General features: G+C 46.3%; 1 protein-coding gene across 1 annotated transcript in view; it reads right to left on the bottom strand.

The window, feature by feature from the left end:
• Positions 1-22,134, bottom strand: part of LOC145337798 (dynein axonemal heavy chain 6-like) — a 785,492-nt gene that overhangs the window by 223,735 nt on the left and 539,623 nt on the right. Inside the window, exons 53-56 of the mRNA XM_080182651.1 lie at positions 13,917-14,099; positions 10,668-10,849; positions 10,268-10,376; positions 1,823-1,948 (exon numbers count right to left, since the gene is read on the bottom strand). Of these exons, the coding sequence (XP_080038777.1) occupies positions 1,823-1,948; positions 10,268-10,376; positions 10,668-10,849; positions 13,917-14,099 (600 nt within the window). The remainder of the gene's footprint in view (positions 1-1,822; positions 1,949-10,267; positions 10,377-10,667; positions 10,850-13,916; positions 14,100-22,134) is intronic.

The following is a 22,134-nucleotide window of genomic DNA, read 5'->3' as shown; positions in this document are numbered from 1 at the left end:
ATACTAATAAATAGTATATTTGGATATATTGTATTAGTATATTATATTCTGGGTCCAGAACTGGCTTGCCTGCAGAAGGCAGAGAGTGGTTGTGGATGGGTCTTTTCCTGCATGGAGATCAGTCACCAGTGGAGTGCCCCAGGGATCTGTTCTAGGACCCTTGCTGTTTGTCATTTTCATAAATGACCTGGATGAGGAAGTGGAGGGATGGGTTAGTAAGTTTGCCGACGACACAAAGGTTGGTGGTGTTGTGGATAGTCTGGAGGGATGTCAGAAGTTGCAGCGAGACATTGATAGGATGCAAGACTGGGCGGAGAAGTGGCACATAGACTTCAACGCGGATAAATGTGTAGTGGTCCATTTTGGCAGGTCCAATGGGATGAAGGAGTATAATATCAAGGGTAGGAGTCTTAGCAGTGTTGAGGAGCAGAAGGAACTTGGGGTCCGTGTCCATAGGGCTCTTAAATCGGCTTTGCAGGTGGAGGAAGTGGTCAAGGAGGTGTATGGGGTACTGGCCTTCATTAATTGAGGGATTGAGTTTAGGAGTCGGGAGATAATGCTGCAACTTTATAAGACCCTTGTCAGGCTCCACTTGGAGTACTGTGTGCAGTTCTGGTCGCCTCACTATAGGAAGGATGTGGAAGCTATTGAGAGGGTGCAGAGGAGATTTACAAGGATGTTGCCTGGATTGGGAGGTATGCCTTATGAAGATAGGTTGAGGGAGCTCGGTCTCTTCTCCCTGGAGAGACGAAGGTTGAGAGGCGACCTGATAGGGGTTTATAAAATGTTGAGAGGTATAGATAGAGTAGATTCTCAGAGGCTATTTCCCAGGGCTGAAATAGTCGCTACGAGAGAATACTGGTTTAAGGTGCTGGGGAGTAGGCATAGAGGAGATGTCAGGGTAAGTTTTTCACTCAGAGGGTGGTGAGTGAGTGGAATCGGCTGCTGTCAGTGGTGGTAGAGGCGAACTCGCTGGGGTCTTTTAAGAGACTTCTGGATGAGTATATGGGATTTAATGGGATTGAGAGTTATAGATAGGCCTGGTAGGTAGGGATATGATCGGTGCAACTTGTGGGCTGAAGGGCCTGTTTGTGCTGTGGTGTTCTATGTTCTATAAATGTGTCAATACTACATCACATCAAATTAAATCCACCACCAATTCAGGCAGCGAATTCAAGTCTCCCACACTCCATGCTCTGCATAAAAGCACAACTGGGAGGACAAAGTGAGAAAAACACAAACCGGGGGAGGGAGAGTGGGATTGAAATTCCCACCGAGAAAAGGGGAGAGTTTGTGTTGGTTGGTGCTGTGTCCAGTGTTCTGTTTGGAGTCTTTGGCAGGTTTTGTGTTCCTCTCTCAGGTTGCAAGCTGAGATTCAGTAGAGGTGTACAAGTCACAAAATTAAGATTTGGTACTGATTTTTCTAACTTCTGTATTGCAAATGCCTTGGAATTGTGAAAAAAAAAGTTAGTTTTTGGTGCTTTCTGAATAGTGGGACTCATTATTTCTCATTGTGGTCGATATGGAAGGAACATTATTTAATGATTACTATACTTGGTGCTCTTCTGTGTTCTTTATCAGATTTCCAAATTATGTGATTCACTTTACTCTAAAACAGAAAAACAACTACAGGACTCAACCTTGGGGACACTAAAACACTCCAACCATGTGCAAGCGATATTAATGAAGTGATATCACAGGAGCAGTGTCATGTGGTGAAATGTCAAGATGAGATACCAGATTAAGGGCAGAGGTTCATTCTTCAGAGCTGATGTGAGGATCATGTTAATGTGGAAAGAATGGACTGCTGTTACAACGTCACCTTTGCATAGTCCTCCACAATCTGGGTCTCTTCAGCCATGATCTCCTCTTCCTGTTTGACGATAGCTCGAACTTCCTCCACTGCCTCAGTGTCACTTTGAAGTTTCTGCATTAATTGTTCAATCTCCTGTGGAAAGAATGATCTGGTTAGTTCTCTCTGCACACAGCACTCCAGTATCTAAGCTGCTCCTTTCTACTCCAAGTTGTCTTGATCATTGTCAATAAAATCCTCCATCAATCAAACTCCAGGAAGATGGGAAGAGGAGGAGGCCATTCAACACCTCAGGCCTGTTGTATCATTCAATGGGAGCATAGTTTATCTGTATTTTAGTGTTAGTCATCTGCATTATTAACATAATCTGGAGCATCCTGCAAATGTCAATTTTGAAAGTTCCAATAGGTTGAAGATTTGGAGTTTTCCTCTTTCCTTTGGGTGGGATTTTCCAGCTCACTGCCATGGTTTTCATAGTGCTAGAGGTGTCCCACCATTGGTAAAACTTTTTCCCATTGTTAACACCCTCCCCTGCTGGCTACCCTGCGGCTGGGGGTCGCCGCTGCCAATCATAGAGTCACACAGGTCTACAGCACAGAAAAAGGCCCTTCGGCCCATTGTTTCTGTGCTGGTCAAAGACAAGCCACCCAAATATCCTAATCCTATTTGGCCCATAGCCTTGTATGCCTTGGCATTCCAAGTGCACATCTAAATACTTCTTAAATGTTATGAGGGTCTCTGTCTCCACCATCCTTTCAGGCGATGAATTCCAGACTTCCACTACCCTGTGGGTGAAAAGGTTTTTCCTCAGATCTCCTCTGAACCTCCGGCCCTTTAGTTTAAATCTTTGCCCCCTCGTCCTTGATGCCTCCAAGGACGAGAAAAGTTTCTTCCTGTCTCCTTTATCTATGCCCCTGATCATCTATACATCTCAATCATGTCCTCACCTCCCCTATCACAAAGGGAGGAGGTGACATAATGATATTTTCGCTGGGCTAGCAATCTTGGAACCCAGAGTAATGCTCTGGGAAGCCAGGCTCGAATCCCACCATGACAGATAGCGAAATTTAAATTCAAAGATGTGCATGTGGGTTAGGTCAATTGGCCATGTTAAATTGACCTTAGTGTCAGAGGATTAGAAGGGTAAATATGTGGGGTTATGGGAATAAAGCCTAGGTAGGATTATGGTTGGTGGAGACTCGATGGGTCAAATGGCCTCTTTCTGCACTGTAAGGATTCTATGATTGTATGACACAGGAAGGAAAAGTGATGAGGTCCTGAAGTGTGAATATAGAGAGTTAGACAGAAGACTAAAGTTTAGGACCTCGAGGGTGGTATTCTCTGAACTACTATCAGTGCCACGTGCTAATGAGAATAGGAATAGGAAGATTAGGCTGATGGATGTGTGGCTTGAGAGATGGTGCATAAGAATATAAAACATAAGAACATAAGAAATAGGAGCAGGAGTAGGCCATCCAGCCCTTCGAGCCTGCCCCGCCATTCAATAAGATCATGGATGATCTGTCGTGTCTCAGTTCCACATTCCCGCCCTCTCCCCATAACCCTTAATCCCCTTGCCTATCAAAAACCCATCAACCCGCGTCTTAAATATATTTAGCGAGGCAGCCTCCACCACTTCAACGGGCAGAGAATTCCAGAGATTCACCACCCTTTGAGTGAAGAAGTTCCTCCTCAACTCCGTTCTAAACTGCCCCCCTTCATCTTGAGGCTGTGCCCCCTAGTCCTACTGTCCTTTCTGAGCGGGAAGAGCCTCTCCATCTCTATCCTATCCATCCCATTCATCATCTTATATGTCTCAATGAGATCTCCCCTCATTCTTCTAAACTCTAACGAGTACAAGCCTAGTTTATTCAGCCTCTCCTCATAGTTCAAGGGGCAGGGATACAGATTTGTGGATCATTGGGATCTTTTCTGGGGAAAGGATGACCTGTTCAAGAAGGAGGGTTACACCTGAACTCGAGGGGGACTAACATCCTGGCGGGGAGATTTACTAGAGCCACTCAGGAGGGTTTAAACTAGTTTGGCAGGGGGCTGGGACTCAAAGTAGTAGGGAGACTGAAGAGGAGGTTGAGAACAGCACAGAAGTTAAAGAGAGCACATTAATTAGTAAAGGCAGTGTCAGTAATCCTAGTGGTCATGATGTGGATGTGCCGGCGTTGGACTGGGGTAAACACAGTAAAAAGTCTGACAACACCAGGTTTTAGTCCAACCGATTTATTTGATAGTAAATAAATTGATTGGACTAAAACCTGGTGTTGTCAGACTTTTTGCAGTAATCCTAGTACCAGACAGATCAGGCAGAAGCAAGACAGAGAGCAAGGGAAGTCCAGATTAAACTGCATTTATTTCAATGCCAGAGGCCTGACGGGCAAGGCAGATAAACTCAGGGTATGGATGGGTATGTGGGACTGGGATAATATAGCAACTACTGAAACGTGGCTAAGGGAGGGACAGGACTGATAGCTCAGTGTTCCAGATGCTCTCAGAAAGATAGAACAGGAGGTAAGAGAGGAGGGGGAGTTGCACTTTTGATTAGGGAAAACATCATGGCCATACTGAGACTGGACAAACCCTTGGATATATCCCAACTCAGTGGACAAACACTTGGATATATCCCATGAGTCTATATGGGTAGAACTGAGAAATAAGAAGGGGGAAATCGCTTTGACAGGACTGTACTATAGGCCTCCAAATAGTCAGTGGGAAATTGAGGAGCAGATATGTAAGGAGATGACAGATAGCTCCAAGAAAAATAGGGTGGTAATAGTCAGAGATTTTAACTTTCCCAACATTGACTGCGACAGCCATAGTATTAGAGGGTTGGATAGAGAGAAATATGTTGAGTGTATTCAGGAGGAATTTCTCATTCAGTATGTGGATGGCCCGACTAGAGAGGGGGCAAAACTTGACCTCCTCTTGGGAAATAAGGAAGGGCAGGTGACAAAGTGTTAGTGAGGGATCACTTTGGGACCATAAGAACATGAGAACATAAGAAATAGGAGCAGGAGTAGGCCATCTAGCCCTTCGAGCCTGCCCCGCCATTCAATAAGATCATGGCTGATCTGTTGTGGCTCAGTTCCACTTTCCCGCCCTCTCCCCATAACCCTTAATCCCCTCTCTTATCAAGAACCCATCAACCCGCTTCTTAAAAATATTTAGCGAGGCAGCCTCCACCACTTCAACGGGCAGAGAATTCCAGAGATTCACCACCCTTTGAGTGAAGAAGTTCCTCCTCAACTCCGTTCTAAACCGCCTCCCCTTTATCTTGAGGCTGTGCCCCCTAGTCCTACTGTCTTTTTTGAGCGGGAAGAGTCTCTCCACCTCTATCCTATCCATCCCATTCATCATCTTATACGTCTCAATGAGATCTCCCCTCATTCTTCTAAACTCTAACGAGTACAAGCCTAGTTTATTCAGCCTCTCCTCATAGCTCAATCCCCTCAACTCCGGTATCAGCCTAGTAAACCTCCTCTGCACTCCCTCCAGGGCCAAAATATCCTTGCGCAGGTGCGGCGCCCAAAACTGCACACAGTACTCCAGCTGCGGCCTCACCAATGCCCTATACAGCTGCAGCAAGACCTCCCTACTTTTATATTCAATCCCCCTCGCTATGAAGGCCAGCATCCCATTCGCCTTCCTGACCACCTGCTGCACCTGCAAGCTGGGTTTTTGCGACTCATGCACAAGGACCCCGAGGTCCCTCTGCACCGTCGCCTGCTGCAGTTTTTCGCCACGTAAGTAATAGTCCTTCCTACCATTCTTCCTACCAAAGTGGACCACCTCACACTTGCCAACATTAAATTCCATTTGCCATTTCCTGGCCCATTCGCCCAGCCTATCTAGATCCTTCTGCAGACTCTCCACACCCTCCGCACAATTTGCCTTTCCCCCAATCTTGGTGTCATCAGCAAATTTCGACACCCTGCACTCGGTTCCCTCCTCCAGATCATCTATATAAATGGTAAATAGCTGAGTGACCAGAATTCTATTAGTTTTAAGATCGCTATGGAGAATGATAGGTCCGGCCCATAAATTAATGTTCTAAATTGGGGCAAGGCCAATTTTGATGGTATCAGGCAGGAACTTTCAAAAGTTAATTGGGGGAGTCTGTGGGAAGGCAAAGGGATGTCTGGTAAGTGGCAGGCTTTCAAAAGCGTGTAAACCAGGGTTCAGGGTAAACACATTTCTCTTAGAGTGAAGGGCAAGGCTGGTAGAAGTCGGGAACACTGGATGAGTTGAGATATTGAGGCCCTGGTCAAGAAGAAGAAGTGGATTCCTTGAAGAGTATGGAGGGTGTAGGAGTAGATTTCAGGGAGAAATCAAGAGGGCAAAAAGAGGACACAAGATTGTTTTGGCAGATAAGGCAAAGGAGAATCAAAGAGCTTCTACAAATACATGAAGAGCAAAAGAGTAACAAGGGAGAGAGTAGGGCCTCTTAAGGGTCAACAAGGTCATCTACATGCGGATCCACAAGAGATGGGTGAGATCCTAAATGAATATTTGTCATCGGTATTTACTGTTGAGAAAAGCACGGATGTTAGGGAACTTGGGGAAATAAATAGTGATGTCTTGAGGAGTGTACATATTACAGAGAAGGAGATGCTGGAAGTCTTAAAGCGCATCAAGTTAGATAAATCCCCAGGACCTGATGAAATGTATCCCAGGATGTTGTGGAGGCTAGGGAGGAAATTGCGGGTCCCCTAGCAGAGATATTTGAATCATCAATAGTCACAAGTAAGGTTCATTTATTCATTACAAGTAGGTGTACATTTGTGATGTAATGAAGTTACGATGAAATCCGAGGTGAAGTGTTTGAAGATTGGAGGGTGCCAAATGTAGTGCCTTTGTTTAAGAAGGGCTGCAGGGAAAAGCCTGGGAACTATGCCTCAATCAAAATGCCTCTCATCGTTCTCTTCTCCGAGGAAAACATAGAAACTAGAATCAGGAGTAGGCCATTCGGCCCTTCGAGTCTGCTCCACTATTCATTTTGACCATGGCAGATCATCTAATTCAATATCCTAATTCCACCTTCTCCCCATATCCCTTGATCCCTTTAGCCCCAAGAACTATATCTAATTTATTCCTGAAATCAGACAACGTTTTGGCCTCAACTACTTTCTGTGTGAATGAATTCCACACATTCACCATCCTCTGGGTGAAGAAATTTTTCCTCACCTCAGTTCTAAAAGGTTTACCCCTTATCCTCCCCCCACCATTGGGAACATTCTTTCTGAATCTACCCTGTCTAACCTTGTTAGAGTTTTATAAGCTTCTACAAGATCCCCTCTCATAGAACATAGAACATTACAGCGCAGAACAGGCCCTTCGGCCCACGATGTTGCGCCGACCAATTAAAAAAGCAATGACCCTCTAACCTACACCAATCCCTTTCCATCCATAAACCTATCCACGGATCTCTTAAACGCCCCCAAACTAGGCGCATCTACAACTGCAGCAGGCAGGGCATTCCAATCCCTCACCACCCTCTGGGTAAAGAACCTACCTCTGACATCCGTCCTATATCTACCACCCCTTAATTTAAAGCTACGCCCCCTCGTGCTAGCTTTCTCCATCGGAGGAAAAAGGCTATCACTGTCCACCCTATCTAAACCTCTAATCATCTTATATGTTTCAATAAGATCCCCTCTTAGCCGCCTTCTTTCTAACGAAAACAACCTCAAATCCCTCAGTCTCTCCTCATAGGACCTTCCCTCCATACCAGGCAACATTCTGGTAAACCTCCTCTGCACCCTCTCCAAAGCCTCCACATCCTTCCTATAATGTGGGGACCAGAACTGTACACAATACTCCAAGTGCGGCCGCACCAGAGTTGTGTACAGTTGCAACATGACGTTGCGGCTCCTAAATTCAATCCCCCTACCAATAAACGCCAAGACACCGTATGCCTTCTTAACAACCTTATCTACTTGATTCCCAACTTTCAGGGATCTATGTACACATACACCTAGATCCCTCTGTTCATCAACACTATTCAGAGTCCTACCGTTAGCCCTATACTCGACACATCTGTTATTCCTGCTCACTCTTCCAAACTCCAGTGAATATAATCCTAACTGACTTAGTCTCTCCTCATATGACAAAATGTTGAGGAACTGGTGAGAGAACAGGTTATTTTAGATGTAGAATTATGGAATGAGAATGGGCTAACCAGTAAAAAACATTCCTTTTGGAACAAGTGACCATAAAAACGATAGAATTTTACATTATGGATGTTACAGCCTCACTTGTCCCAAAATCATAAAATGCTGCCTGAGGTCAAAGACTCTTTGCACGCTTTGACCCACAGCCACTCATATTATCATGATGGGCGGGCTGGTAAAATCTAAAGTGAGGAAGTTCAATCTGAAGACGGTGACAAATTTGAAAAAAGATTATGAAGGGGCAAGTTGCCTAAGGTGGATTGGGATTATAGTTCCAAAGGTGTTAAAGTCAGTAGAGTTCGATGGGAATGAAGTACTGTGCTGTGCCCTGGGGAGCAACAATGGTTTAGTGAAATTCCCACACTTACAGACAAGCTGAGCATGGGTATAAAAGGACACAAACTCTGTTAACAACAGGAAGCAAAGACAGAATTGTGTATGCCATGTATCACTCAGCAAGTCTGTATGTTACCTTGTGGAAGGCAGGCTTCCTCGCTATAGCTTGAATAAAGGCCTATTTAAAACTTGCCTGGTCTGTCGAGGTGCAAAGTATGAATTTCGCTGTATGCAGTAAAATTCAATCTCAGTATGATGGCACACAGGCCACAGATAGTCCTATTACTTCTCAGTTTATAGCAATTCTACATTCCTTCAAAGTGCAAAAATCCAAAAAGAAAAATCAGTTAACGGTTTTTGAAAGTTAAGATTGCATTTGCTTCTAGCATCTTTTCACATACTGTACTCCAGATCACAGCAATCCACTGAATAAAAATACTTTTCCTCATATCCCCCCTGGTTCTTCTGCTAATTATTCCATCACCTTCAATCTGTGACTCTGGTTGCTTACTCTTCTGACAGTTCTTCTGATTTACTCTGTCACATGACTGTGAATCGCTATTAAGTTTCTCCTTCTCTACTTTCAGGATAATCCCAGCTTTCCAGTTTTTTGTGTCTGTGCAGACTGTAAGCTTACAAAAAACAAAGAACGGTACAGCACAGGAACAGGCCCTTCAGCTACCATGTCTGTGCCAACACTGATGCCTGTCTAATCTAATATTTTCTTGCCTCTACGTGGTCCATATCCCTCTATTCTCTGCTTATTCATGTATCTGTTCAGATGCCTCTTGAATGTTGTTATAGGATCTGTTTCTACCACCTCCTCTGGCAGTGCGTTCCAGACATTCACCACCCTCTGTGTGGAAAACCCGCCCCTTACATCTCTTTTAAACTTAGCCCCTCTCTCAACCTCTGCCCCCACCCCCCCCCCCCCGAGTAATTGACCCATTGACCCTGGGAAAAAGACTCTGACTATCCACTCTATCCAAGCCTGTCATAACCTTGTGAACCTCTATCAGCTCCCCCCTCTTCCTCCGACGCTCCAATCAAAACAATCCAAGTTTATTCAACCTTTCTTCATAGCCCATATCCTCCAAACCAGGCACCATCCTGGGAAATCTCTTCTGCATCAACGTCCTTCTGATAGTGTGGCAACCAGAAATGTACACAACACTCCAAATGCAGCTTAACCAAAGTCTCATACAGCAGCAACATGATTTTCCAATTCCTATACTCAACTCCCTGATTGATGAAAGCCAGTATGCCATACACCTTCTTCACCACCTTATCCACCTGAGCTGCCACCTTCAGGGAACTGTGGATCTACAGGCCTAGATCCCTCTGTATGGTAATATTTCTAAGGGCTTGCCATTTATGGTAAACTTTCCTTCTGTAGTAGACCTTCCAAATTGCATCACCTCACATTTGTCTGGGTTAAATTCCATCTGCCATCTTTTGGCCCAGTCTCCAGCTGATTTATATCCCGTTGTATCCTCTGATAATCCTCTTCACAAACCGCTACTCCACCAATTATCAGCTGCAAATTTACGAATCAGACCATCTGCACTTTCCTCCAAATCATTTCTATATATTACAAACAACAGAGGCCCCAGCACTGATCCTTGTGGAACACCACCTGTCACCAGCTAGAAAAGTACCCTTCCACTGCTACTCTCTGCTTTCTGTGCTCAAGCCGGTAGAAGTAAGAGGCCACATTCCCCTTAAACACCACTAGACAGTTCAATACGTCTGTTCAATTCAAAGCAAAATACGGTGGCTGCCACAAATGTGAAATAAAAACAAAAATGCTGGATAAACTCAGCAGGTCTGGCAGTGTGAGTGGACAGAAACAGAGATGACATTTAAGGCATGATCCTTCAACACAATGCCTCTATTTATAAGAATGAAAAGCTGCTGGCTGTTAATTTCGTGGTACCTTGGTTTTCTGTTCGATCTGTGGTCCCAGTGGCACCAATTCTTCCTGCATCACTCCAACCATGGAGCTGGCCTCCGAGAGTTTCAGCAGACCATTAGCAAAGCGGTTTCTGGAGAAAGAACAGAAGAGTGAAAGAGAGGAACACTATTGCCCAACACCAACAGAACTCCCTTCATAACTTTAAATACATTCAAAGATTCAAACAATGAAAGATGATAATTGGAATAAAAAATACAAGAGACGGTTTTCCTCACACAAAACTCTCGTGATTTAATCTCCAGCACAACACTATTATTCTGTTACTCAGGTTATCTGAGCACTTCTGACAGCTGCTCAGGTCAGGTTACTGAGTGTCAATGCCTGTACATGCTGATGAAATCATGTCAAAGTGCACCTTTACCTGGAGTTCATAATGTCTATCCTCTTTTTCTTGAGCAAGTCAGAGAAGCCATGTATCAGCCCTAAGTACTTGATGGGAGTGACATAATAGTATCTTCTCATTTTCTGCCAGAACTGCTGTGCAGCTAACGACACACTGTTGTGGATATCCACAGAAGTCTTGGCCACACTCTCCTTCAATGGCTGTAACAAAAAGCACTGGTACATCAATAAAGTACTACAGGTGCTGGAAATCTGAAATAAAAAGATACAATGCTGGAAATATTCAACAGGTCAGGCAGCACCTGGGGAGCGAGAGTTAAGAGAAGAAAGAAGAGTAAAGGTTGAAAGCAGGAAATTTGCTGGAATCGATGTTGCTGAGGTTCTTTCCCTGAACTACAGCATTATCATCCTGCTTTCAGCTTTCCCTAACAAGCAAAGGGCAGCGCAATGACGCAACAACTCTGTCAAAGAAAGGATTTCAGATTAAAAGGATCAACAATGACATGGGTTATAAGGGCTCACTGGCATTTAGGTTTTTGAGACTGCAGCAACCAGAAAAATGGAGAGGTCCCCAGGACCTGCAACAGCATCTGAGGAGCTGCAGAGAGCTGAGTTCTCCTAAGAGCAGCTGCACAGTGGGGAGGCACAGTGGTTAGCACTGCTGTCTCACAGCGCCAAGGACCCAGATTCGATTCTGGCCTCAGGTCATCGTCTGTGTGGAGTCTGCACATTCTACATTCTCCCCATGTCTGCATGGGTTTCCTCTGGGTGCTCTGGTTTCCTCCCACAGTCCAAAAACGTGTGGGTTAGGTGGATTGACCATGCTAAATTGCACCTTAGTGTCAGGGGGATTAGCAGAGTAAACGCATGGAGTTATGAGTATAGGGCCTGGATGGGATTGGGGTCAGTGCAGACTCGATGGCCGAAAGGCCTGCTTCTGCACTGTTGTATTCTATGATTCTATGAACAAGAGGAAGATGGCAGCATATCCAGCCAAGCAAATGTGGATTGAAGTGACCGAGGGTCGTAAGGTCTTAGAATGCCCTGCCTGCAGCAATTGTGGACTCGCCAACTTTAAGGGCGTTCAAATGGTCAGTGGATAGGCATATGGATAACATTGGAATAGTTTAGGTTAGAGGGTCATTAGATTGGTTCCACTGGTTGGCACAACATCGAGGGCCGAAGGGCCTGTAAAAAAAAAGAGGACATCAGCAACAGGGCTACCAACCTGAAGACAATACATCATGAGTGTCTAGGACATCAGGAAGGCGTGACAGGTGAGTAGCAGAACACTTTTAGATGTCAAGCTCCATATGCTGACATTTCCAGCACTCTTCAGGACAAACATTTTGCAGCTCCATTTCTCTCGCTACTGGCATCTCACATTCACATCCAAATAGTGAACACTCACACTGCCCTCTTGCACCCATTATCTGAAGTCCACATGAGCGTCTACAAGCACTCACACCTCACAGTGTTCTCAACTTGCAGGAGTAGAGAGTACACAACCTGAGGGAGACCCTAGGGGTTCGGAGGAGATGAATGGCTCTCCAGTTCCTGGCACCTTAACAGCCACTGGTAATATGAACCCATTTGCTCCGATGGGAAGGAGATCTTGTTCCAGGAGAAGGCATTGTCTGCAGCAACCTGTCAAGACAGCCAAAGTCTCCTGAGGCCCTGGGGAACAGATATGTTGAGAGTGCTGACCATCTGCTTGTAGTCCAGCTGGATTTCTGTGTCCATTCTCTCTGCCCAGTGAAGGAGTATGTGACTGAGGAATAGGCAGCTGGGAGATTGGTGCTGCTGAGGATGTTTTCGGCAGATTGTACCACTTCTCACATACTTTTGAAAAGATCACGAAAGGCAGGTACTTATCTTTGAGTGGTTGAATGTTAGTTCTGAGTAGATTACCCTCCTCTTTGTAACAATCTTAAATTCATTTTGCCTCTTGTAATTACCCGGAAGAACAATTTTTGACCTGAGAAATCGGTGCAGCATGTAAACTCATTCAATAGGTTTCTGTTTCCATGGGAAAGTGTAATAGTTTCTTCTGGGATGCTGCCGTAATTTAGAGTCTCCTTGACATATTGCTTTTGCATTCTGCTGCAAGAGGCTGCCTCCATTTCTCCCTGTTGCTGCTGTTTCTGAGGCTTTTTCTATTCCTTTCCAATTGACCTTGGAGGACAATCAGCTACACTTTGTTTATTTTCTCAATCAGCATTGACCATTTCACTCTGCAGTTAGTGCATTACTTTGTCTGATTGTTCTGATGCTTCTTTTTCTGAAGCAATATTCAACGTCTTTTTTAGCTCCTCAGGGCAATCTTACCAGAAATTTCTGAGTGCCAAACAAGCATGAAAACAGGAGAAATTCACATGTTTTTTGGGGCAACTTAAAAAAAATCAAATCCTACCTGACTCTGGCAAAAAAATGAGGCTAAACCAATTTTGCTAGCTCACTCAAAAGCTGATTGAGGGCGCAATTGCACATGCACAGATTTCTACGTTCTGTGAACCCAAGGGTCTGTCATTCTCTGCCTCCCTCCCAGCTGTAGATGCCCTGCTGGCTGAATATCACCCCCACTCTGCCCCCCCCGCCCTTACTGCAGGACTACATGACTGATTGTCACCCTCCCCCCACTGGACCGATCACCACCCCATCCGCCCAAACCAATCGCCCTGCCCCCGGACCAATCCCTCTGCCCCTGAAACAATCTCCTGATCTTGGACTGATCGCCACATAATCCTTCCTGTCCAGACCAATCAGCAACCCCTAGATACCACGGGGCTCCGTGGTTGATCCATCCATCCCTTCACAGAGCGATCGGAGCCAAAACTCCCCTGTGCGTAAACCAACCCCCTCCCTGATCGCTGTTGCAGATTGTGTAGCAGTCCCACGCCCGATCGGCAGTATCAGAGTGACCAGTGGGCACTGTCACGGTGCCAGGCTGGCACTGTCAGTGTACCTGGCTACCAGTGCCAGGCTGGCACTGCCCTAGGGGCACCCTGGCACCCCCCTCTTCCTCTGAATTCCTGGGAGGGCCTCAATGGCTTCTGGTCCTACCAGTAATGTCATCACATATGGTTCCCCCAAGCCTATTTTCATATGTGGACAGTTCTATGTAGATTTCTAAAGGTTGCAAAGTTTCAATTCTGTCAAAGTTGATGGTGCACAGCTACTGGAAATCCTGCATTTGAAGAAGTTCTCTTTCAATAAAGATACTAATGATATTGTGGGTCTCTGCAATACAGACAGTAATACCACATACCTCTTCAAATTCCCCTTGAGCGAAGTAGGTGTTAGCCACTCTGAGCAGGGCAGTCTTTGACCACCTGTCATACCAGTCCATAGTGGAGCAGTTAACCAATGAGGGGTTCATTCGACACCGCAGACGGAACATTGATCCAGCTGGGCTCATAGCCAGGGCAATATGCAGCCTGTCTCGCACACGCTGCAAGGGAAATGAATAACCGCATCTAATCATTCCTGTTCAGCACTTGAGGGAAAACAACATCACCTTTATTTACAGGTAAAGGCTATCCAGAGGCTTGCAGTCTCGTGGCTGCAGGTAGCTCTGGAGGAAACCCCTGCCAAACCAGAGTGATCCCGACTGGTTTCCTGCGTCGTGTGGCCCTTACTCTGCACCACAGCGGTTACAATGGCCAGTGCTGTACACCAGCCCCCTGCTTTGCTAATCTCTCAGTTACATAGAACATAGAACACTACAGCACAAACAGGCCCTTCGGCCCACGAGTTGCGCCGATCACATCAACACCTACCAACCTACAGACCTATCTATAACCCTCAATCTCATTAAACCCCATATACTCATCCAGAAGTCTTTTAAAAGACCCCAGCGAGTTCGCCTCCACCACCACCGACGGCAGCCGATTCCATTCACTCACCACCCTCTGAGTGAAAAACTTACCCCTAACATCACTTCTGAACTTCCCTCCCCGCACCTTAAATCTGTGTCCTCTCGTAGCCTCCAGCTTCTGAAATGGATGTGGTTTTACTAAGAGCTGAACATAAGAATGTGTTTCCACAGCACCTCGACTCACTGAATAATAACTTCCACTTGTATAGTAGGAGTGAGCTGACAGCATGTGGTGCTTTCTCCCACTCCCACTAAAGCATCAGGGTAGGATTTCCACCATCACCCTGACCTCGCCCTCACACTGAAAGATGGATCACTCTGAGCTGGCCACACTTTCCTTAAAACTGAGTCTAGACGTGACTGATTTTTCACTCTCACAAAGCAGGACTGAGATCCTGCATCAGATCAGGGGGGCAAGGCCGCTCACTCAAATGGGGAACTGGGTAAGTCAAACCCTTCCATCTTGGGGACCTAGATCAAGTTCAGAATTGATTCCCTAATTGCTTTTGAGAGAGAGTGGTGGCTTTGAATAGCTGCATTCCAGGTGGTTTTTGATTTTCATAGCAAGTTTTCATGACATAGTGGCTTGCTAGACTATTTCAGAGGGCAGTAAAAAGATAACCACATTGCTGTGGCTCTGGAGTCACATGTAGGCCAGATTGGGTAAGGACGGCAGATTTCCTTCCCTAAAGGACATTAGTGAACCAGATGGGATTTTATGACAATCTAGTAATTCTATGGTCACCACTACTGAGAGATTAGCTATTAATCCAAATTTATTTAATTCCATCCCAGCTGCAATGATGGGATTCAAACTCATGTCTATTGATTACCAACACAAACATCTGGATAAGGAGTCTAGTAATATAACTAGAAGCAATGGCTTAGTCCATTAATCCAGAAACTCAGCTGATATTCTGGGGACCCAGGTTCAAATCCTGCCATAGCAGATGGTGAGTTTTGAATTCAATTTTAAAAATCTGGAATTAAGAATCTACTGACGACCGTGAAGCCATTGTTGATTGTTGGAAAAACCCATCTGGTTCACTAATGTCCTTTAGGGAAGGAAATCTGCCATCCTTACCTGTTTGAGCCTAAATGTGACTTCAGAGCCTCTTTAATGTGGTTGACTCTCAACTGCCCTCCGAGGGATGGGCAATAAATGCTGGCCCAGCCAGCGACACCCACCTCCCACAGATCAATAAAAAAACTATGATGCCAAGCTCTGTGATTATCTTATATCAGACAGTGGGGAGAAACTCCACTCTCTCTCTCTCTAATAACAGATTGGATATAATCTGTACCATATTGATTCCTGCCTTATTGAACATGATCTGTAGAAGGGCTGGCCTATCTAAGATCACTTCACAAGGCTCACACAGAGACTGAAGCTGGGACTCTGCTTAATAAGAATACACGGGTAATGTATTAGCATGGATAGAGGATTGGTTAACTAACAGAAAGCAAAGAGTGGGGGTAAATGGGTGTTTTTCTGGCTGGCGATCAGTGACTAGTGGTGTGCCTCAGGGATCAGTGTTGGAACCGCAATTGTTTATGATTTACACAGATGATTTGGAGTTGGGGACCAAGTGTAGTGTGTCAAAATTCGCAGATGACACTAAGATGGGTGGCAGAGCAAAGTGTGCAGAGGACACTGAAAGTCTGCAAAGGGATATAGATAGTCTAAGTGAATGGGTGAGGGTCTGGCAGATGGAGCACAATGTTGGTAAATGTGAGGTCATCCATTTTGGTAGAAATAACAGCATTATTTAAATGGTAAAAAATTGCAGCATGCTGCTGTGCAGAGGGACCTGGGTGTCCTTGTGCAGGAATCACAAGGAGTCGGTTTGCAGGTACAGCAGGTAATTAAGAAGGCAAATGGAATTTTGTCCTTCATTGCTGGAGGGATGGAGTTTAAAAACAGTGAGGTTATGTTGCAGGTGTATAAGGTGCTGGTGAGGCCACACCTGGAGTACTGTGCACAGTTTTAGTCTCCTTACTTGAGAAAGGATATACTGGCACTGGAGGGGGTGCAGAGGAGGTTCACTAGGTCGATTCCAGAGTTGAGAGGGTTGGCTTATGAGGAGAGACTGAGGAGACTAGGGTTATACCCACTGGAATTCAGAAGAATTAGCGGAGATCTTACAGAAACACATAAGATTATGAAGGGAATAGATAAGATAAAGAATGACAAAGAAATTGATAAAGAAGGGTAGGATAAACTATGAAGCTGGGCTAGCGCTTAATATAAAAAAGGATAGCAAGAGTTTTTATAAATACATAAAAAGGAGGAGGCTGGCTAGGGTGAACCTTGGTCCCTTAGAGGATGAGAGGGGGGACTTAGTGGTAGGGGATGGGGAAATGGCTGAGGCCCTGAATAACTTTTTTGTTTCGGTCTTCACGGAGGAGGATGTGAATAATTTGCCGGGTGTTAGCGATGGAAAGATGGTAGGAGTGGAGGGCCTGAATGACACTATTGTTACTGGAGAGGCGGTGCCCGACAGACTGGAGGGACTGATTGTGGACAAGTCCCCAGGACCGGATGGAATGCATCCAAGGGTTCTGATGGAAATGGCGGAGGTGATAGTGGATGCCTTGGTGATTATTTTCCAAACATCGCTGGATTCCGGGGAAGTGCCGGAAGATTGGAAAATGGCTAATGTTACGCCGTTGTTTAAGAAGGGTGCCAGGCTAAAGGCGGGGAATTATAGGCCGGTTAGTTTAACGTCTGTTGTAGGAAAAATGTTAGAATCCGTGATCAAGGAGAAAATAGCAAGGCATCTTGAGGAGAATTGTTTGGTAGAGCAGACGCAGCACGGTTTCGTTAAAGGGAAGTCGTGTCTGACGAATTTATTGGAGTTCTATGAGGATGTGTCTAGGGCGGTGGATAGAGGAGAGCCGGTGGATGTGGTCTTTCTTGATTTTCAGAAGGCGTTTGACAAGGTGCCTCACAAGAGGTTATTGCAGAGGGTCAGGGGGCATGGAGTTGGGGGTAGGGTGTTAGCGTGGATAGAGGATTGGCTGTCAAATAGGAGGCAGAGAATGGGGGTCAATGGGTGCTATTCGGATTGGTGGTTGGTGACTAGTGGAGTGCCCCAGGGGTCGGTGCTGGGGCCTCAGCTATTCACCATTTATACAGATGATCTGGAGGAGGGAACCGAGTGTATGGTGTCGAAATTTGCTGATGACACCGAGATTGGTGGAACAGCAAATTGTGTGGAGGGTGTGGAGAGTCTGCAGAAGGATCTAGATAGGCTGGGTGAATGGGCCAGGAACTGGCAAATGGAATTTAATGTTGGCAAATGTAAGGTTGTCCACTTTGGTAGGAATAATGGTAGGAAGGACTATTACTTACGTGGCGAAAAACTGCAGCATGCGGCGGTGCAGAGGGACCTCGGGGTCCTTGTGCATGAGTCGCAAAAACCCAGCCTGCAGGTGCAGCAGGTGGTCAGGAAGGCAAATGGGATGCTGGCCTTCATAGCGAGGGGGATTGAATATAAAAGTAGGGAGGTCTTGCTGCAGCTGTATAGGGCATTGGTGAGGCCGCAGCTGGAGTACTGTGTGCAGTTTTGGTCGCCGCACTTACACAAGGATATTTTGGCCTTGGAGGGAGTGCAGAGGAGGTTTACTAGGCTGATTCCGGAGTTGAGGGGGTTGAGCTATGAGGAGAGGCTGAATAAACTAGGCTTGTACTCGTTAGAGTTTAGAAGAATGAGGGGAGATCTTATTGAGATGTATAAGATGTTGAATGGGATGGATAGGATAGAGGTGGAGAGGCTCTTCCCACTCAGAAAGGACAGTAGGACTAGGGGCCACAGCCTCAAGATAAAGGGGGGGGGCGGTTTAGAACGGAGTTGAGGAGGAACTTCTTCACTCAAAGGGTGGTGAATCTCTGGAATTCTCTGCCCGTTGAAGTGGTGGAGGCTGCCTCGCTCAATATTTTTAAGACACGGGTTGATGGGTTTTTGATAAGAGAGGGGATTAAGGATTATGGGGAGAGGGCGGGAATGTGGAACTGAGCCACGACAGATCAGCCATGATCTTATTGAATGGCGGGGCAGGCTCGAAGGGCTAGATGGCCTACTCCTGCTCCTATTTATGTTTTTATGTTCTTATAATAGAGATAAGCAGGGAAGATGTTTCCACTGACGGGTGAAACTAAAACTAGGGGGAATAGCCTTAAAATAAGGTGAAGGAGATTTAGGATTGAGTTGAGGAGAAACTCCTTCACACAAAGGTTGTGAATCTGTGGAATTCACTGCCCAGTGAAGTAGTTGAGGCTCCCTCATTGAATGTTTTTAAGACAAGGATAGATAAATTTTTGAACAGTAAAGGAATTAAGGGTTATGGTGAGCGGGCGGGTAAGTGGAGCTGAGTCCACAAAAAGATCAGCCATGATCTTATTGAATGGTGGAGCAGGCTCGAGGGCTCGAATGGCCTACTCCTGCTCCAAGTTCTTATATTCTTATGTTCTAACTGGTGGCCCACACTGTCCTCTTTCCTGCTTCTGGATTCCCCATCTCCCTTAACCATCATCTACACAAGCTATGCTATCCCATTTCTAGATCTGTGGACATGATTGGTGGCAATTTGAGAGTGGAAGGCACTAAAATAGCCATTAATGGGATATGATAATACAAATGATCAGCTTTTCCAATATCAAGATTAGAACAGTTTTGCTGTGTTGTGCAACACCCAAATTACAGTGGGTGTAGTTCCCGTACAGAGGGAGGTTACTCAGTCTGTCAGTAAATCTGAAGTCTTGTGAGCCCTGGGTGGCATGGTGGCACAGTGATTCGCACTGAGGCCTCACAACATCAGGGACCAGAGTTCAATTCCAGCCTTGGGTCACTGTCTGTGTGGAGTTTGCACATTCTCCCCATGTCTGTGTGGGTTTCCTCCGGGTGCTCTGGTTTCCTCCCACATTAGAAAGATGAGTGGGTTAGGTGCATTGGCCATGCTAAATTGCTGCTTGGTGTTAGGGAGATTAGAGGGTAAATATGCGGGGTAATGGGAACAGGCTCTGGGTGGGATTGTGGTCGGATGATGGGCTGAATGGCTTCTTTCTGCACTGTGGGGATTCTACTCCGTGAAGTTATCAGCAGCAATCTGACTAACTTTCATTGGTTGTGACATCTGAGCATGTCAAATAGACTGTGATTGGATCCATAAAATTCAATCAAATTCAATCACAATGAAGGGAGAAGGTCAGCATGAAGCAATTGGGAAGGAGCAGGAGATATTCAAGACGGATTTGTGAAGAAGATTAAAGCAATGAAGGCAAAACTTTACACAGGCCCAGAGTCTCACCAAGTCCTTTCTCAGCCTGTGTCTGTACAGCAGCTCCCAATCCCAACATTCCTCCCTAAGTCTTACAGCAGCTCCCAATCCCGACATTCCTCCCTTAGTCTGTACAGCAGCTCCCAATCCCGACATTCCTCCCTCAGTCTGTACAGCAATTCCCAATCCCGACATTCCTCCCTCAGTCTGTACAGCAGCTCCCAATCCCCACATTCCTCCCTCAGTCTGTACAGCAGCTCCCAATCCCCACATTCCTCCCTCAGCCTGTACAGCAGCTCCCAATCCCCACATTCCTCCCTCAGTCTGTACAGCAATTCCCAATCCCGACATTCCTCCCTCAGTCTGTACAGCAGCTCCCAATCCCCACATTCCTCCCTCAGTCTGTACAGCAGCTCCCAATCCCCACATTCCTCCCTCAGTCTGTACAGCAATTCCCAATCCCCACATTCCTCCCTCAGTCTGTACAGCAGCTCCCAATCCCGACATTCCTCCCTCAGTCTGTACAGCAATTCCCAATCCCGATATTCCTCCCTCAGTCTGTACAGCAATTCCCAATCCCGACATTCCTCCCTCAGTCTGTACAGCAATTCCCAATCCCGACATTCCTCCCTCAGTCTGTACAGCAGCTCCCAATCCCGACATTCCTCCCTCAGTCTGTACAGCAATTCCCAATCCCGACATTCCTCCCTCAGTCTGTACAACAATTCCCAATCCCCACATTCCTCCCTCAGTCTGTACAGCAATTCCCAATCCCGACATTCCTCCCTCAGTCTGTACAGCAATTCCCAATCCCGACATTCCTCCCTCAGCCTGTACAGCAGCTCCCAATCCCCACATTCCTCCCTCAGTCTGTACAGCAATTCCCAATCCCGACATTCCTCCCTCAGTCTGTACAGCAGCTCCCAATCCCGACATTCCTCCCTCAGTCTGTACAGCAATTCCCAATCCCGACATTCCTCCCTCAGTCTGTACAGCAATTCCCAATCCCGACATTGCTCCCTCAGTCCATACAGCAATTCCCAATCCCGATATTCCTCCCTCAGTCTGTACAGCAATTCCCAATCCCGACATTCCTCCCTCAGCCTGTACAGCAATTCCCAATCCCGACATTCCTCCCTCAGCCTGTACAGCAATTCCTAATCCCGACATTCCTCCCTCAGTCCATACAGCAATTCCCAATCCCGACATTCCTCCCTCAGTCCATACAGCAATTCCCAATCCCGACATTCCTCCCTCAGTCTGTACAGCAATTCCCAATCCCGACATTCCTCCCTCAGTCTGTACAGCAATTCCCAATCCCGACATTCCTCCCTCAGTCTGTACAGCAATTCCCAATCCCGACATTCCTCCCTCAGTCCATACAGCAATTCCCAATCCCGACATTCCTCCCTCAGTCTGTACAGCAGCTCCCAATCCCAACATTCCTCCCTCAGTCTGTACAGCAATTCCCAATCCCGACATTCCTCCCTCAGTCTGTACAGCAATTCCTAATCTCGACATTGCTCCCTCAGTCCATACAGCAATTCCCAATCCCGATATTCCTCCCTCAGTCTGTACAGCAATTCCCAATCCCGACATTCCTCCCTCAGTCTGTACAGCAATTCCCAATCCCCACATTCCTCCCTAAGTCTTACAGCAATTCCCAATCCCGACATTCCTCCCTCAGTCTGTACAGCAATTCCCAATCCCCACATTCCTCCCTCAGTCTGTACAGCAGCTCCCAATCCCAACATTCCTCCCTCAGTCTGTACAGCAGCTCCCAATCCCGACATTCCTCCCTCAGTCTGTACAGCAATTCCTAATCTCGACATTGCTCCCTCAGTCCATACAGCAATTCCCAATCCCGATATTCCTCCCTCAGTCTGTACAGCAATTCCCAATCCCGACATTCCTCCCTCAGTCTGTACAGCAATTCCCAATCCCCACATTCCTCCCTAAGTCTTACAGCAATTCCCAATCCCGACATTCCTCCCTCAGTCTGTACAGCAATTCCCAATCCCCACATTCCTCCCTCAGTCTGTACAGCAGCTCCCAATCCCAACATTCCTCCCTCAGTCTGTACAGCAGCTCCCAATCCCGATATTCCTCCCTCAGCCTGTACAGCAGCTCCCAATCCCGACATTCCTCCCTCAGTCTGTACAGCAATTCCCAATCCCGACATTCCTCCCTCAGTCTGTACAGCAGCTCCCAATCCCGACATTCCTCCCTCAGTCTGTACAGCAATTCCCAATCCCGACATTCCTCCCTCAGTCTGTACAGCAGCTCCCAATCCCGACATTCCTCCCTCAGTCTGTACAGCAATTCCCAA

This window comes from Carcharhinus amblyrhynchos, unplaced genomic scaffold, assembly GCF_965287045.1.
Source record: "Carcharhinus amblyrhynchos unplaced genomic scaffold, sCarAmb.v2.hapA scaffold_76, whole genome shotgun sequence".
Lineage (NCBI taxonomy): Eukaryota > Metazoa > Chordata > Chondrichthyes > Carcharhiniformes > Carcharhinidae > Carcharhinus > Carcharhinus amblyrhynchos.
Note: the sequence above shows the minus strand (reverse complement) of the source record. Positions and strands in the feature narration are given on the sequence as shown.